Here is a 15,811-nt window from a genome sequence, read left to right as displayed (position 1 = left end):
AAACGCGGGCACAGACAGCCTTGGGAAGATGGGCCAGGAGATGGGGACGGGGTGGGCCCAGGAAGTGGCTGCTCCCAGGTATCCAGAACACGGTCCAGGAGGAGTTTGGCTCTGCAGACTTACCTCGCTGTGAGGGCTGTGGCCCCAGGAAGGCCAGAATGGGGCCCTCTGAAGTTCAGGGTCCAGCTGAGGCTGTCCGGCTCTGAAGACAGTACTACCTGGCCCCCTGATTGGCCTGTATGGCCATTTCTGAGATCACCTGGCCCCCTGACCAGCTTGTGAGGCCATTCCTAGCAATCCCCATCTCCTTCCAGGCCTCCTTGAGGTGGTCCCACCCCTGCTGGTGTAACTGAAGGAAGCACACAGAAGACTCCAGCCAGCTGGGCAGGCTGGAGGCTGGGACAGGAGGTCTGTCCTATCCTTCCCCATCCTCCCAATCACAGTAGTCACCACATCCGAAAGGTACATAAAGGTCTTTGTTCTAAGTCACACTAGGGGGTGTGGGAAAGTGATAAGAAGTCTGGATAATTTGAAGTTAATGAGGAAAAAAGGAGCCATCCCTGCACAGACTCAGCCGTCCATCATTTTCTCTTCTCGCCCATTTACTAATTATCATCCCCAAGCCCACAGGGGCAACGTTTTTAATAAAAATGCAGGTTCACATGGGCGATCCAGAACCAGTACTCTTATGGGAGCAAGGGGCCAAATGTCAGAATCGAAGATTGCACCAGAGAATTCCATGACCCGCACAAACCCAGTTCTGGACGTCAGCTGAAAGGCACCCAGAGTTAAATGCATGGTTTCCCCAGAGGCCTCCCCTAAACTTCTGCAAAGCAGACACAAAATAGCCCACTGTATCTCCGCACCCTTAGTTTACACCACATCAAACCAAGCCTGGAGCTGAGAGGCCCCAGAGGCTGGTGACAATCTAAGGAGCTCCAGCCCCCCGGGGTGTGTGCCCTCCTCCGGCCGGGTCCCCTGAGGAGCCGCTGTTGAGTCTTCCTGGGGCTCAGCCGCAGGGCTGCCCCCAGGCCTCCCCCAGGGGCGCCTGATCCTTGGTTACCTGGTTCTTCTGGGGGAGGCGGAGCGCTGACCTCGGGTTCTGGAATGACTTCAGAGGGTGGCGGAGGTGGGGCCGGTGGAGCTTTGACGGGGGTCGTTGACTCCGGGGTCTCAAATGCTTCTTCAGAGTCAGAACTCCTGATGGAGAGAGAGGGGGTGGAGAGCAGGTTAGACAGTGGCCGGGGCTGCGTTGGCTCCGAGGGGCCAGTGCTGGGGAGCCATGCACGGCCTAATGACCCTTCCCAGGACCGGTGCAACCAGTCTCACTGTCCAATCAAACGGTCCGAGGCCAGCCGTGAGCAAAGTCACTTCTCAGCGTGATTCCCAGGAGTGAAACTCGTTATCACCAGCTTTGCGCCCAAATGATGGAGTCTTTGAACTCAGCTCTACACGAAATACGTATTTCTGGCCTTAGTGGCAAATACAAACAGTGGAATCTTTTGATCAACGTTGGCTTGCGTTATTTTGGCAACAATTCAGGCAAAATGATATGGAAGCATTCCCAGGGATACTCTGTGATGCTGTGGTTCCAACACACCCATAGGACCCTCACCCCACAAGACAAAATCTCATTAGGTCTCTCTCCCCCTCACCCCATCATTCTCTCCCACTGCCTTTCTTTCGTAGCACAAAACCCGTTATTATAGATTTAGTCACTTTCTAATCACGTTAATGATCTTTCCCTTCTATTGAGCTGAAAGGCCAAGAGGACAGCCTGTTTTGTTTTGTGTTTTTTTTATCACTGCATCCCCAGCCTAAACATCCCGTAAGTGAATACATGAATGAATGAGAGCTGGCAGGTCAGGTGGAGGACGTGTCAGACTAAAACACAAAGCACAGCCCCCCTGCTGATCCCAAGAGTGTGAAAATGGCCCTCGCTGGTCTGCAGCAAAGTCTCCTCTCAAGGAAGATTCTTCAGCCAGAGAGATGAACCGAAACTCCACCCAGAGGATGCCCCCCACCCAGGAACAAGGGGATGCCACTCACCGAACTAAAGCCTTATCCTGGGCTCGAGAAAATCCAGAGCAGACAGTCCTCCTCCATCACCCTGCTTCCACTGAGGACTCAATTTCAAGCCAGAAAGGATGAGGCACCCCCAAATCACTGAGCCAGGCATGTGTCCTCAGGCTGGAGGGCAGCTCCTTACGTGCTCAGGATGCACGGGGGTCCATGGTCCCAGCCCCACCACACTCTGAGGACGCCGGCGTGCAAGAAGCAGCAGCATCTCGTGGGCTAATTTCCGTCTCGGGATACTTTAAATAGACCAAGATGCCACTTACTTACTTGCAACAAGGAAGGTAATTATCAAGAGGGTGGATACATAGGATCGCTGCTGGCACGAGCGACCCAGCCGGCGATTTGGCAGAAGATGTATAATCGGAGGGCGACGCATCAGGTGTGTACGGAACGCGAAACGCTCACAGCGCAGAGCACCAAGATATCAAAGGACCAGTGTCCTCTGCAGAAGTCAGCATCTTCTAAAGACCATCTGCCAGCCGGCAGAGAACGCCACGACAAACCAATCCCTCCACAGTCAGGCAGGACAGGAAAAAAGGGCCATTTGGTGAGTTCTCCTTCAGGAAATCTACATCGATGTTTTTACAACTTGTCTGTCAAGAGACTCACTTTGTCAGAGCCAAAGATTCCCCCACCCCCATCCTTTCAAGGACCCTGGCTCCTCCAACCTGCCACACAGCCCTCAGGGACAAAGAGAGGAACAGAAACATCAGAGCTGCTTTTGATGGGATCCAATGAGCCGAAGCCTGCATAGTATCAAATTTCATTAGTAAAGACTGGATTCATGCAAACACGACAGAGGCCATGCTGACTTTCACAAACACACGTTAATATTAACGGACTTAGCTTTTGTCTAGGGGGGAAATTTAAGATCCACGCCTGGACAACAACAGATCTAGGTGCTGACGTTTTGCAGAATCTGTTTACCGGGATGAAAAACACAAGGAAGTTATACAACTGAGCATCAAAGAGAAAGAGGAGCTTGGATCTGCGTGGTGGGCCCCGGGTGTCGCCCTGGCCCCCAGCTTCACACACGTCAGGGGCAATGCTGAAGAGATACACGGAGACAACTTGCCTCTTTCCTGAGTTTCCTTGAAGGACCTGCAGACTGGAGTCCCCACTGCCGGTCACCGTTGTCCACATCCACCGGGCCCATTCCACCGGGGGCCATGTCCACCAGGAGGCAAAAGCCATCTCCGCTGAAGAACAGCTTCTGTCGCCCCAATTCCCACCCCTAATTCCTTTGCTGGTATCTCCGGGATCTGAATCTCTTTAAGATGTCACGAAAAGGTTAGCTGCACCGCCAGCCACAAATGTTGTGAGAGCTTCCCCAGCCTCCAGCAGAGATACTGAGGGAGAGACTCTGTGCTCTTCCCATGGCTTCTGCATCCCCGGGCCCTGGCGATGCGTGGCTTTAGAGCACAAAGGGCCCCTGATCTTTCCCAAGAGCACAAGCAAGCGACAGGGAGGGCTGGACGCTTGTGGATTCAAGCTGCTGAATTCCAATGAGGTCTCCCCTGCTTGCAGCTGCCCAGCTGGCACACCTGCTCGGAAGGGACCACCGTTCCCCACGGCCCCGTGCGGGACGCAGTGCGTGGGAAGGGCAAGGGTACACCAAGCCCTTGTGTGGTTCCTTGCCTTTTTTACCGTGAACTTTTCTGCATCAAAGCATCAGAAGCTACCACGGACCCCTAGAATGCCATTCACTTCCAGCACTTCCTGCATTGTTTTCATATTTTCACTCCCTCTCCCAGGAGCGGAGAGCAAGCTAATTAGAGGAGGCGGATAGCAGCTTTTTAAGTTAGCTCTTTTCTCCCTATTCAGTTTCTCAGGGGGCTCAAAAACATTCCCAAGAGCAGGGATTTCTGCAGTCCCCCCACAGAGCCTGGACATAAAAATAAAGCAGCATTTCAGAGTCCCAATGCATAAAAGCAGTTCCCATCGGCTGCTTGATTATTTTTTCCTACCAAAAGAACCTAAAGCACAGGAAATTATTCTGCAAAGGCTCCACACTTTTAAAATGAAAAAGTAACTCATTTAATTTGCCAAGAAGCTGTATTAGAAAGAGAAATGTGCCATTACAGTCTGCCAAAACGACTCTAAATTGTAGGGAAATATATTCAGCAGGATATGCATAGCTAGGCTCTCCATATAAGGAAATATGTAAATACATGCAAATACGATAAGGTATATGCACTTCCATAGTGTAAAGACATACCTCTTAATGGCCAGGCATGAACTATCATGACTTTAATTCCTAGCATGAAGAGCGTTCTAATAACTATCAAATGCTGAACTCTTTGTTACGTGTCAGGCACTGGACTAGGCCATCTGTACATTTCTCGAGAATCTGCAAAAACATCCTGCTGCTGGAGAGCAGGCCCATTTTACAGAAGACACAACTATGGTTTAGAGAGGCAATTCGCTCGAGGCCATCCAGTTAGTAAGCTAGGGAAAGCAGGGCTCATATCTAGAACTGTCTGCCTCTAAAATCTGGGCTGTCTTACTACATCAGTGGCTTCCAAACCTTTTTAGCAACAGAACTATTTTTCCAAATGCATCTTACATGAAATTCCTATGCATAGAGAAAGGTCGTATTTCACTTATTATGTAAGCTCAAGGTATAATATATTCTCATTATAAAGTCTATTATTGAGAACAATTAAGCTATTTTGATGAACTTGAAAATTTGACACTGAGGGTCGGGGATGCCAACTGCAGCATTAGATCTGTTGATTCCTCTCCTGGCTGCGCATTATTAAGAAAAGTCCCAGGGACTTCCCTGGAGGTCCCGTGGTTAGGACTCCGTGCTTCCACTGCAGTGGGCCCGGGCGCGAGGCCTGGCCGGGGAACTAGGATCCTGCAAGCGGCACAGTGCAGCCAAAAAAAGAAAAGAAAAGAAAAGTCCCGATACATACCGATGAGTTAACCACAAACAACACCTGTTTTTAACAGCTTGTCCTGTGACCATGGAACATTCTTTAATAAGGCAGACAAGACAGGAGAGCTACCTAACCGGGCAAAACCAAATTAATCTATCAGCACAGGGCCATATGCTGGTGGCATCCAACACCACACAGTGTGTGTGTACAGAGAAAGAAAGATGGAAATGTGTAACCAAGTGCGGACACACCGTGCTGGGTGCTGAAACCTGAAGTCTACCAAGCTCCCCAGTGCGCTGGTAAAGTTTCTAAATATCTTTTCAAATACTTTTCTCAGATTTTGGAGAATCTCTATAGAGTGCTGAAGCCCACAGAGCAGAGCCTGGAAACTTCTCCTCTGCACAACAACGAATACGGTCCCTCTATAGATGGCACATTGTGTCAAAACAGTATTTTATGGCAACTGTCCCCAAAGCAAGACAGCCGGCAGAATGTAGAACCCCGAGGCCTATTAACCTATATTTTTGATTTGGTTTAAATATGTTTGTGTTTTACTTCTATGAACTACAACAACAAAGTAGTATAAGATCACTCACATAATATAATAATAATATAACATAGTAAAATATTAGTATCATATATAAGTAGTTAGTATAATATAATTAACATATAATATATACACATACATACATACATATACAAATACATGTGTGAATGTGTATCTATAAATAAAACGTCAGACCCTTTTAAGAGAGAAGAACTATAAATGCAGTTTTCCAGCACATCATTAAACGGTTACATTTTGCTTAAGTTTTACTAAAGCTAATTCAAGGGCTTGGGAGAATACATTTTAGAGACCACAGAATCTTCCAACTTTGAAGCTGGTGGAAAACTTAGAGACTCCTTCCTGCTCCAACACTCTTATCACATCTTTTTAAACAGGTGAGGAAACAGCCCTGGAGAGCTAAAGTGATTCCCAAGGCCACCAGCCCATTCGTGGCAGACGTTCTATAGAACTGGGCTTGCCTGCAGGAAACACTGACTCCAAATAACAGCTTTCTTTTCTAAATATAATGTCCCTCCCACCCTGGAAATCTAAAGTTACCTATACTTACAGGTTACCTGATTATCAAGACACACTGTGTGATTAAGCGTTGCTAAGGTGGAGGGGACGTTTCCACGTGCGTATCAATTTCCAGATCAATTCCTCAGAATTCCAGTGTACGGTTCCCACTGTGAAAGTGATTCGGGGGACACAGGTTCTTGTCACCACCCACCAAGAGTGAAAGGACACAGTGCAGGCACTTGAGAGGTGGGGGGCTTCCCAGGACACGAGCCCCTGCCTCTGAGCTCCTCGTGGAGGGACCACCTGAGCGAGAAGTGAGCCCCTTCTCCTCCTACCCACCCCCTCCTTGAAGACAAACCAAGGGAAAGGCAGAGCGCTGGCCCAAAGCCCCGACTCAGGGAGGACGGCTCGAATCCTCCAGGTCAGAAGACCACCGTCCCGCCTGAAGACAGAGGGAGACCTTCCGGGAACGAACCTGAGCTCTCGAGAGATCAGACGTCTCGTTCATCTCTGCAGCTCACGTAAGAGTCGGATGGATTTGTGAGTGAGCAGATATCTTTGAAACTGATGTGCACTAAATTCTACTCGTCAGAGCATTCTGCTGTGAGAGCCTTGTCACTGCCCCAAACACACACACACATGCTTCCCTCCTGCCTAAAACAACTTGGCCGGACTGGTCATTTTTTCGGGCCAACTGAAAAGGGCCTTTCACTTTAATTTGTCCATCCCGGACATAGAAAAGGGATTGCTCAGCAGCATCGCTCCTCAATATACAGGTAAAGGGAGAACGTGATTTCAACACAACCAAAGGCTGGCTGGGATGCTTCTTGGACTGTCAGGTGACTGAGGGGCCCACGGTCAAGTGCTGTCTCTCACGAACACAAAGCCAGCTCTGGCAAGCCAGGCAGCTAGGATTTTCAGCCTGACACTCTAGGGAAAATCAACATAGATGCTAACACACGTATCCCAAGATTCTTGGCACCTAGCGTCTGTCGGGCTATAAGCCAGGTCCATTTTCAGATTCAAGTAGCTTTCACTTGGTGGCTATGTTGAGACGTCGGCAGGGTTCAAAAGCCACTGGCCATCAACTTACTGGCCACCTCTGGGTTAGGCTGCTGACCCAGCAAGAGAAATGCAATCACAAAGGGAAAGAGTATACATACATAGAGGAGTCCCGCAGACCTGGTGATGGCCTGTTGTAAATTGACTATAGTTGCAAGAAACAGGAACCGACTCAATAACTAAAAAATGGAATTTATACAGAAAAGCTATGGTGGCTGAGGAGTCAGATTTGAAGAAATAGGGAGGAGTGTCCAATTGGCCCACCTTGGATCGCAGGCCCATCATTTAGCTAGAAGAGGGTAGGGAACCCTGATAAATAAGCAACCCATCCAGACCCAGTGGAATGGGGGAGACAGAATGTCCCCCAAAGAAATCAGAAGTTGGAATGGATGGTATGCAGTCCATCAGCTCTCACGACACTATAACTACGTCACTCACTGTAACCGTGTGACCTTAGGCAAGTCACTCGACCTCCCAGGCCCTTGGATTGTTTGTCCAATAAGTGGGGAAATAACTGGAAGGATAATACTTCCTCCATATTATTACGGCTCCAAGTCTGCCCTTGGCTTCTAAGCAACAGAAATTTGGGGGAATGTGATTTGCTAGCCAGTTAAGTCTTCTATTTTATTTGGTCTTGCCTACTGAGTTGGGCATGAAAGAGAATCTGGAGGCCACACACAGCACGGGATGGCTGTCCTGCCAGGTGGTCCGTGGACACAAGTGCATCCATGAGAATGTGGACACTCTCAGAGTCAACACTGAGCTGGGCCTCATCCTTCCCTCAAGGTGCACACAACCCACGTCTGCCAGGGACAGGGGTGAGGGCTCGGTGTGGCACTACACACGTGTGTGTACGCGTGTGCCCGATGAACCCCCCCGCCACACACACACACACACACACACACACACACACACACAGAGTTAGCTCTGAAATTGACTTAAGTGCAATGACACCGGAAACTTCACAAAAGAGAAGTGACTCTACTGGCTGCGGGCCTCATTGCAGGCAGTGAAGAATCAACGCTGAATGGGCTCCGGACTCGTGATTCCACAGATTTGTAACCGCATGGTGTTATGCCTTCCTGGAGAAAGGCCAGACTGAATCAAGTCTCAGGAGAAATAAAGAGACAAGGGACCCAGATGGCCCTTTTATGTCCTGACCTTCATGCTGATACTCCTGAAATCTCATCTTTGTAGCCTAACGGCTTGCCTGAGTAACTTACATTGGAATCTTTCAACTCAGATTCTTAAAAATCTAACTGGATATTGATGGATGCTAGCAAAAAAAAGATAGGCAGATAAACAGCACCTATAAAGACTAAGTGGTAAAAGAGACAGAAAAACAATAGGAGAGGAGGCAAAAACTCAAACAGAGCAGTAATGTTTGGCCACAACCACCAGGGCTTTTTCTAGCACCTGGCAAGTAACAAACCCTCCCTCAGAACCGCATACTGTTAATGAGGGTGGGTGGGTTTGCAAGTACAGTCAGGAGAGTTCCAAGCTAAGTGGTAAGTAGAAAAACAGCAAATCAGGGACTTCCCTGGTGGCGCGGTGGCTAAGAATCCGCCTGCCAGTGTAGGGGACACGGGTTTGAGCCCTGGTCCGGGAAGATACCACATGCCACGGAGCAACTAAGCCCGTGCACCACAACTACTGAGCCTACGCTCTAGAGCCCACGAGCCGCAACTGCTGAGCCCACGTGCCACAACTACTGAAGCCCGTGCACCTGGAGCCCATGCTCCGCAACAAGAGAAGCCACCTCAATGGAAAGTCCGCGTGCCGCAACAAAGAGTAGCCCCCGCTCGCCGCAACTCGAGAAAGCCCGCGCGCAGCAATGAAGACCCAACGCAGTCAAAAATAAATAAATAAAATAAATAAATTTATAAAAATACCCGAGCAAATTAAGGAATATAGTATGAGCTTATTTGGGGTACAATAATTATATATAAATGTAAACAAATACACATAAACACATGTATATTTACATACACATATATATCTATGTAGAGATGGTCCAGAATGCAAGGAATTGAACACAGCTGGGACCTGATTAGCTGGATGTCCAGAGTGACACAATATAAGAGAAGGCGCCGACAAGGAGTTTGGAGAAAGCAGAGTGGCAGCTAGAATGCAGCCAATCCCCTCTGCACAGTTCAGGGCAGACACGCCCACGTGGGCCAGCCCCCTCCAGGCTCTACCCGCAGGAGTGCAGCGGGGCCACCCTCCAGGTGCTGTCACAGCCTGCAAGAAGCATCCGTCCTGCATCCAGGGCTCACCTGCCACACTCAGCGAGCATTCTTCTGATTTCAAGGTGGTTTTCCAGGCAGGCACCTGGGTACCAGGATGGGGGTGCCCCAAGCAGGGGCCAATGTTTTACAATCAGTACCTCAGAGCTTCCTCATCCAGCCTCTCACGTGATCCTCACAACAAGGGAGGCACGTGGATTTCACTCCATGACTATTTCAGCAGGACCTGTCAGGTGCTGGGCACCTGGGCAGCTGAGTCAGACAGATCAGCTCCCCATCTCGAGAAGCTTGCGTCCTCCTGGGTGCCCAGGAGGAGAATCCATAGCCAAGTGGCTCAGCGACTTGCCGAGGGCTTGGAGCCAATACCAGAGCTCGTGTCTTCCATCTCCTGTCCTAACCCAAGTACCGTCCTCCACGTCCCAGAGGCTCCTGGACGTTGACAGGCTAGACTCCTCATTTGCAGATCAGTCTCTGGTACATTTGGGTGCTGTCAGTTTCCCAGAGCATCCTCACCTCCAAGGCAAGAGATCAAATGGAGTTTCTGCATCTGGGTCCACGACTGCCCGATGCAGGGTATCCAGCCAGGCCAGCCTGGGTCTCCTGCCCTACTCACTCCCTCTCCCCTTCCTTATGGCCACACTTAACCCCCTCCCCCTCATTCAACCAGTGTATGTCTAGGCACCCTGGCCCTGGCATCCTGACTACAGTGGCTTGAGGTTCTTAGAACCTACAGGGAGTGATGAGGGGAGGTCATGGGCCACTCAGACCTCTGGGGTCAAGAAAGTGGCCTCTGTTGGGGGTCAGGTCAGCCCCTGAAGTCTGTTACCCTCATCAATCACATCCTGGGCAAAGGGTAATATCATCACAGAGTCAAGGGAGACTGAAGTGCTGACATCCCAGGACAGACTCTTTCAGGAGGCCACAGGATTTCTGCTTAGCAGAGAGCAGGGGCGGCTCTGGCCTTAGATTCCTGGTTCCCAAGTTCTTTAGATCCAAAGTGTCCTCACCTGAGTGTCTGTCTCTCTCTGTGTGTCTATCTCTCTGTGTCTCCATTTCTATTTGCCTCCCTCCCCTCCTGTGCGTGCGTGCGTGTGCGCACGTGTATGTGTGTCCCCTCCCTTGCCTAGCTCCCCCGCCATGCCATCCCCCTCTCTAGTCAAAACAAGAAAAGGAGCAGTGGAGGCTGCCCTGCCAATTTGATTCCCGCACTTTCCATCAATAACTTAAAGCTCATGCATTTTGACTTCATAAAATTCTTCATTTATAATCTTACCTTTAAATTGGTCCTTTAAGGCTTTGCAAATTATTGTTAATAATGGCCACTGGAGAAAGGACTTGAGGGCCCTTACTGCATCAGGCATTAACATCCCTATACTCACCCCTTGTAATGTTTCACTCAGTATAAATACATTACTGAGTCACGCTGAGAAGTCCTTGTCCTTAACAAATACATATACACCTTACAGGTAGATTTCAACCAGCTTGTTAAAACCTGAGCATCCCAGAAAGCATGGCGAGTTCCTTGTGAGACCCAAGCAGCTGGGATTATTAACGGAGCAGGAACCTACAGATTCTTGTTTGTAGAAAAAGGTTTTTGTCTCCTTGGCCTTCCCTGGGTTCCAAAGAGCAGACTCAAGCAGTTACTGATTAGGAAGTGAGGGAATGCAGAAACAAAGGAAAAGCAGTAAAGAAACAATAGTTCAGTGATAAAACAGAGTCCTAGTTCCTCCTGAAGGTATCAATATACACAGAACAAGTGGACACATGTTTTGCAGGAACCAAGACCCTCCCGGGTGGAGGATGGTGACTACACACTGACCACAAGTACGCAGACCCCAGACTGGTTGGAACCAGAAGGTTGATGATTGAGATTCCCTAAACGTCATCCTGTCACCTCACCACCAACCAATCAAAAGAAAGTTATCCACCCTGCAGCCCTCACTCCAAATGTTGCCTTTAAAAATCCTTCCCAGACTTCCCTGGTGGTGCAGTGCTTAAGAATCTGCCTGCCAATGCAGGGGACACGGGTTTGATCCCTGGTCCGGCAAGATCCCACACGCCGCAGAGTAACTAAGCCCGTGCTCCACAACTACTGAGCCTGCGCTCTAGAGCCCGTGAGCCACAACGACTGAGCCCGTGTGCCACAACTACTGAGCCTGAGCTCTAGAGCCTGCGAACCACAACTACTGAGCCTGCGTGCCACAACTACTGAAGCCCGCACACCTAGGGCCAGTGCTCCGCAACAAGAGAAGCCACCGCATGAGAAGCCTGTGCACCGAAACAAAGAGTAGCTCCCACTCGCCACAACTAGAAAAAGCCCGTGTGCAGCAATGAAGACCCAACGCAGCCAAAAATAAGTAAGAAAAAAAATCCTTCCCTGCAAACCTTTGAGGAGTTCAGGTCTTTTGAGCATGAGTTGACCATTCTCCTTGCCTGTCGCGCTGCAAATAAATGCTGTACTTTCTTTTACCGCAATCCAGTGTCAGTAGATCGGCTTTGCTGCAAAGCAGGCGAGCGGACCCAAGTTCAGTTCAGAAACAACACCCTCCTGGGGAAGAGAACAGTGACCTTCAGCGACGCATCTGGAGACCTCGATGCTTTGACAACTGAGAACATGCTTCCAGAGTGGGTTTAGATTTTGCTATATTTCACTTATCTGAACCAATACGTCCCACAGCCTCTCTCTGCTAATCAGAAAGATGAATTCTCCAGAAAACCTCTTTCCCAGCTCTGCTAAGTGAATGACAACCTGCGGTCCACTGTGGGTCTCAATGAGCCTCCATCGCGATGCTGCACACAGAAACAAGATGTACAAACCTGAACTCGGGATGGGGTGGCCAGAATACTTCTGTAAAAAAAAGTCTGACATTTAGAAAGTTTGAAAAGCTCATTTTCTACCACCGTCTGCAAACAGCGCTTCTGTATAATAAAGAAGGAGCAGGATGCCAATCTTGTGTCCCTTTCTTTCCCATCTCTTTACATGATAAAAAGGAAAAGAAGAGCTGGGAAACAGGAGGCCAGTTGCAGAGAATAAGTATTGTTCAATGCCTTGAAAACATGCTTTTCCCTGAAGGCACTGCCTGCCTCAGTGTGTTATCGTGCCCTCTCTCGTACAAGACGCAGCGACATCAACCCAGTCTTTGACCTACTTATTAAAAATTCTGAACTGATAAAATCTAAGTGAAAGCACTTTCTTGTGTATAAGATAGGAATTTATGATTCTGATCATTTTGTAGATGAACACAGCACAACATTCACCAAATATAAAAGATGAGATCAACAGATCTGGTTCTAAAAGTCCTGCTCTGTCATCTGTGAGGTGAGCCACGTGGGACAGTTTCTGTAACATCCCTGGGCCGCAGTTTCCCCGTCTATGCAGTGCGCGTAGTAGCGAGTAACAGGTGGTGGTACCACCAGCCATATGGGGTTACTTTGAGGAGTGAGTTTATACCTGGGAAATGCCGTGCACAAGCCCAGGCAGTTCGAAGGCATTTACTCTCTCCAGTCCTTCAAGTGTTAAAATTCTACAACCAAGATTATTGTATCCATCACCTAAACATAATCAGAGAAACACTAAGCATAGTCATCTTTTCTTTAAAGCCCCCTGTAGTCAGAGGACAGCTGTACCAATGATTCCTGAGTTTTCTACAGAGCGATGAGAAAAGAGTGTGATTTTCTTGTTCTTCCCACACACCTAACAGCAACCCCCGCCCCCAGACACATACGGCTAAAAGGGCTGTGGGCGAGGAATTGTAAAATTAAGCAAGAAACTTCACTCGACTATTTACTGAATTAATTCACAGCCACTCGGAGAGAAACTATAATCAACAAAACAGAAGTTATAGCCCCTGATCTACGTTTTTAAAAGGTCTTTCTGGCTGCTCAGAGAACAGCATTAGGAGCAGGAGTGGGAGGCGGGGGGGTGGGTGAGGAGATGATCAGATCAGCAAGGAGATAGGAGAGTCCAGAAGGGAGAAGATGGGGCTCAGACTAGCGGAGGGGCATGGACCAAGGTGGTGAGAAGCGGCCAGATTTGAGGTGCTAACATGTGAGAATTAAGGAGCCAGCTGTCAGCGGTGGAACTGAGATTCCAAGAGCGTTTTCAAAAAGTTTTGGCGAGGGGCTTCCCTGGTGGCACAGTGGTTGAGAGTCCGCCTGCCGATGCAGGGGACACGGGTTCGTGCCCCGGTTGGGGAAGACCCACATGCCGCGGAGCGGCTGGGCCCGTGAGCCGTGGCCACTGAGCCTGCGCGTCCGGAGCCTGTGCTCCGCAACGGGAGAGGCCACAGCAGTGAGAGGCCCACATACCGCAAAAAAAAAAAAGTTTTGGCTAAATATAAGCATTTATTTTTACTTGCACTATAATTGATACAAGGAAAAAAATAGTTTTTTCTCAACTCCAAGAGACTCTGAATCATCTTTTACACTGGTTGATTTAATAATAACAAAAATATCGCAGTCATCATCACTGGTTTAAATATGACAAAGCTGATAAGTAACCTCATATTTCAGTTACGTATAACAAAGCTCCAACGAACAGATAAATTACCCACATCAAACAGACAAACTGTCTCAAGGTTAAGGGATTTGTGACAATAAGCCAATTGGGTTAAAATAGACTCTCAGAGCTGACCTTCTTGACAACAATCAACTCAATTTTATGATAAAAGGAACAGAACATGGTACAAATCTGACCACAGTCACCTGGCTATTTCTCTTCATCTTGCCTGCAAGCCCAGTTACTTATAAGCATGCTCCAGCCTCCATCCTCACTTATTTTTAGGGCAAGATGTTAAAGGCCAGCTTTGTGCTCTGTTTCTCAAATCTCTTGCATCAAAGGCTCAAAGTTCTCCAATTATCTCAAGGTTCCTGCCATTTAAAAGTCATGCTTCTGGTTTCAGCTGAAAACCTTAATGTAAGATGAATTAAATAATTAGGGGCTTATCTCTTCTTGCCTTTATTTGTCACAGGACATGGGAATGGATTAAGCATAAGAGATAAGAAAAGGAAAGAATCAGGAATTTCACCTAAGTCTTTGCTCACAAAACTGGGGGAAGCATGAATGGAGAATATGATACATTTTGCCCAAAATTAAGATGGAGAAGCTCTGACTCTTGACATTCCACCCCGCACCTCCTTCAACAAGCAACACCAGAGGGTCTCACGGGCTTGGTTCAGGTAATCATCATCATGGCCACTGAGAGAACTGGCCAGCTTGAGATCAGACTCCTGGAGGAAACCCCATCCACCGGGTCCTCATTCCACAGCCTCTAAGTTCAAGTAAATAGAAATCTTACAACAAAGACATCAGGGATGGAAAATGAGCATCTCCGCCAAAGAATGCAAAAGTACTCAGATATGGAAAAAATATCAGACACTTCCTAAGCACCATTTCAAGACGGAGGCCCCACAAACCCTCAATTTCTCCCTTAGACACTATTTTCACCCCAGGCCTTGGAAGCAATGCCTCAGAATGAGCCAGAAGGAGAGCGGGAAGGGGAGGGTATGTGTCACTCAGAACAAGGGACTCCACGGGCACAAACACTGGATTTTGAGCCCTTAATAGATGCCTGTCTGAGATGAGCTCACCCATCTTATCACAGTATGTCCAGTGCTCTCCGTCTTAGATTTTTTCCAGGTCCCAGATGAGAGAAGATGCAGACTCACTTCCTGACACATGGACACACTGTCAACGCGCAGCTTGGGGACCTCGCAAAGACACGGGATGCTGCTCGGTCATTTTCTCACCCCCACTGCACACTGAGGTCTCCAGCCCAGTGCCTAGGATGCCCATGTGCACGGCTTGGGGGTGTGGCATTGGCCTCCCCAACAGATGTGGGCTCCCTGCAGGCCGAGTGTGGCCGCTGCATCACCTTGGCCCCCAATTCTTCATGTGTAGCCATCATTCTATTACTTTGTTCCCTTCTATCTTACAACTTGACTGCTCCAACGTCACGGATTTTCATCCCCAATTTCATTTTTTACCAATAAAAGGTTACATCTGGGTATGGGGAAGATATTTCCCAGGGCCCCTGAGATTTGGGCAATCCGTATCATCTGGCAAGCCTGTACCCAAACACCCCCGCACCTCTGGTCCCTTCCACCCACCACCAGAGGCATCTAAACCCTGACTTTTAGAAGGAGTGGTCACATTTCGGAGAAGTGGGAGAAAATCAGTACCCAGGAAATTACAAATATCATGTCATGTCATGCCATGTCATAGTATATATTTTGAGCACAGATTGGGAAATATAATATGTAAACCTAAGAGAGTGAGCTTAGAGAACGAAACAGCAGTATTAGAGCACCCCCTTCCCAGCAGGCTGGTTCTGAGGTTTAGCATGTTCTTTTCCACATTCATAAGCACAAAGGGGTTTTCTTGTTGTTATAAACAGTTCAGACAAGTGATATTAATGTAGTCTACTACATAATGTATTGGCATTGCAGGGTTTTCTTCAGTAGATTACATAGGAATT

At 48.5% G+C, this 15,811-nt stretch overlaps 1 protein-coding gene across 5 annotated transcripts in view; it reads right to left on the bottom strand.

The window, feature by feature from the left end:
* Positions 1-15,811, bottom strand: part of TACC2 (transforming acidic coiled-coil containing protein 2) — a 186,178-nt gene that overhangs the window by 48,465 nt on the left and 121,902 nt on the right. For all 5 annotated transcript variants that reach the window (XM_024756028.1, XM_024756027.1, XM_024756029.1 and 2 more), the window contains one exon: positions 1,064-1,200. In XM_024756028.1, coding sequence (XP_024611796.1) covers positions 1,064-1,200 — 137 coding nt within the window. The remainder of the gene's footprint in view (positions 1-1,063; positions 1,201-15,811) is intronic.

This window comes from Neophocaena asiaeorientalis, unplaced genomic scaffold (genome assembly GCF_003031525.2).
Source record: "Neophocaena asiaeorientalis asiaeorientalis breed wild unplaced genomic scaffold, Neophocaena_asiaeorientalis_V1.1 scaffold85, whole genome shotgun sequence".
In the NCBI taxonomy this organism is placed as follows: Eukaryota; Metazoa; Chordata; class Mammalia; order Artiodactyla; family Phocoenidae; genus Neophocaena; species Neophocaena asiaeorientalis.
This window is presented reverse-complemented; position numbering and strand designations above follow the sequence as displayed.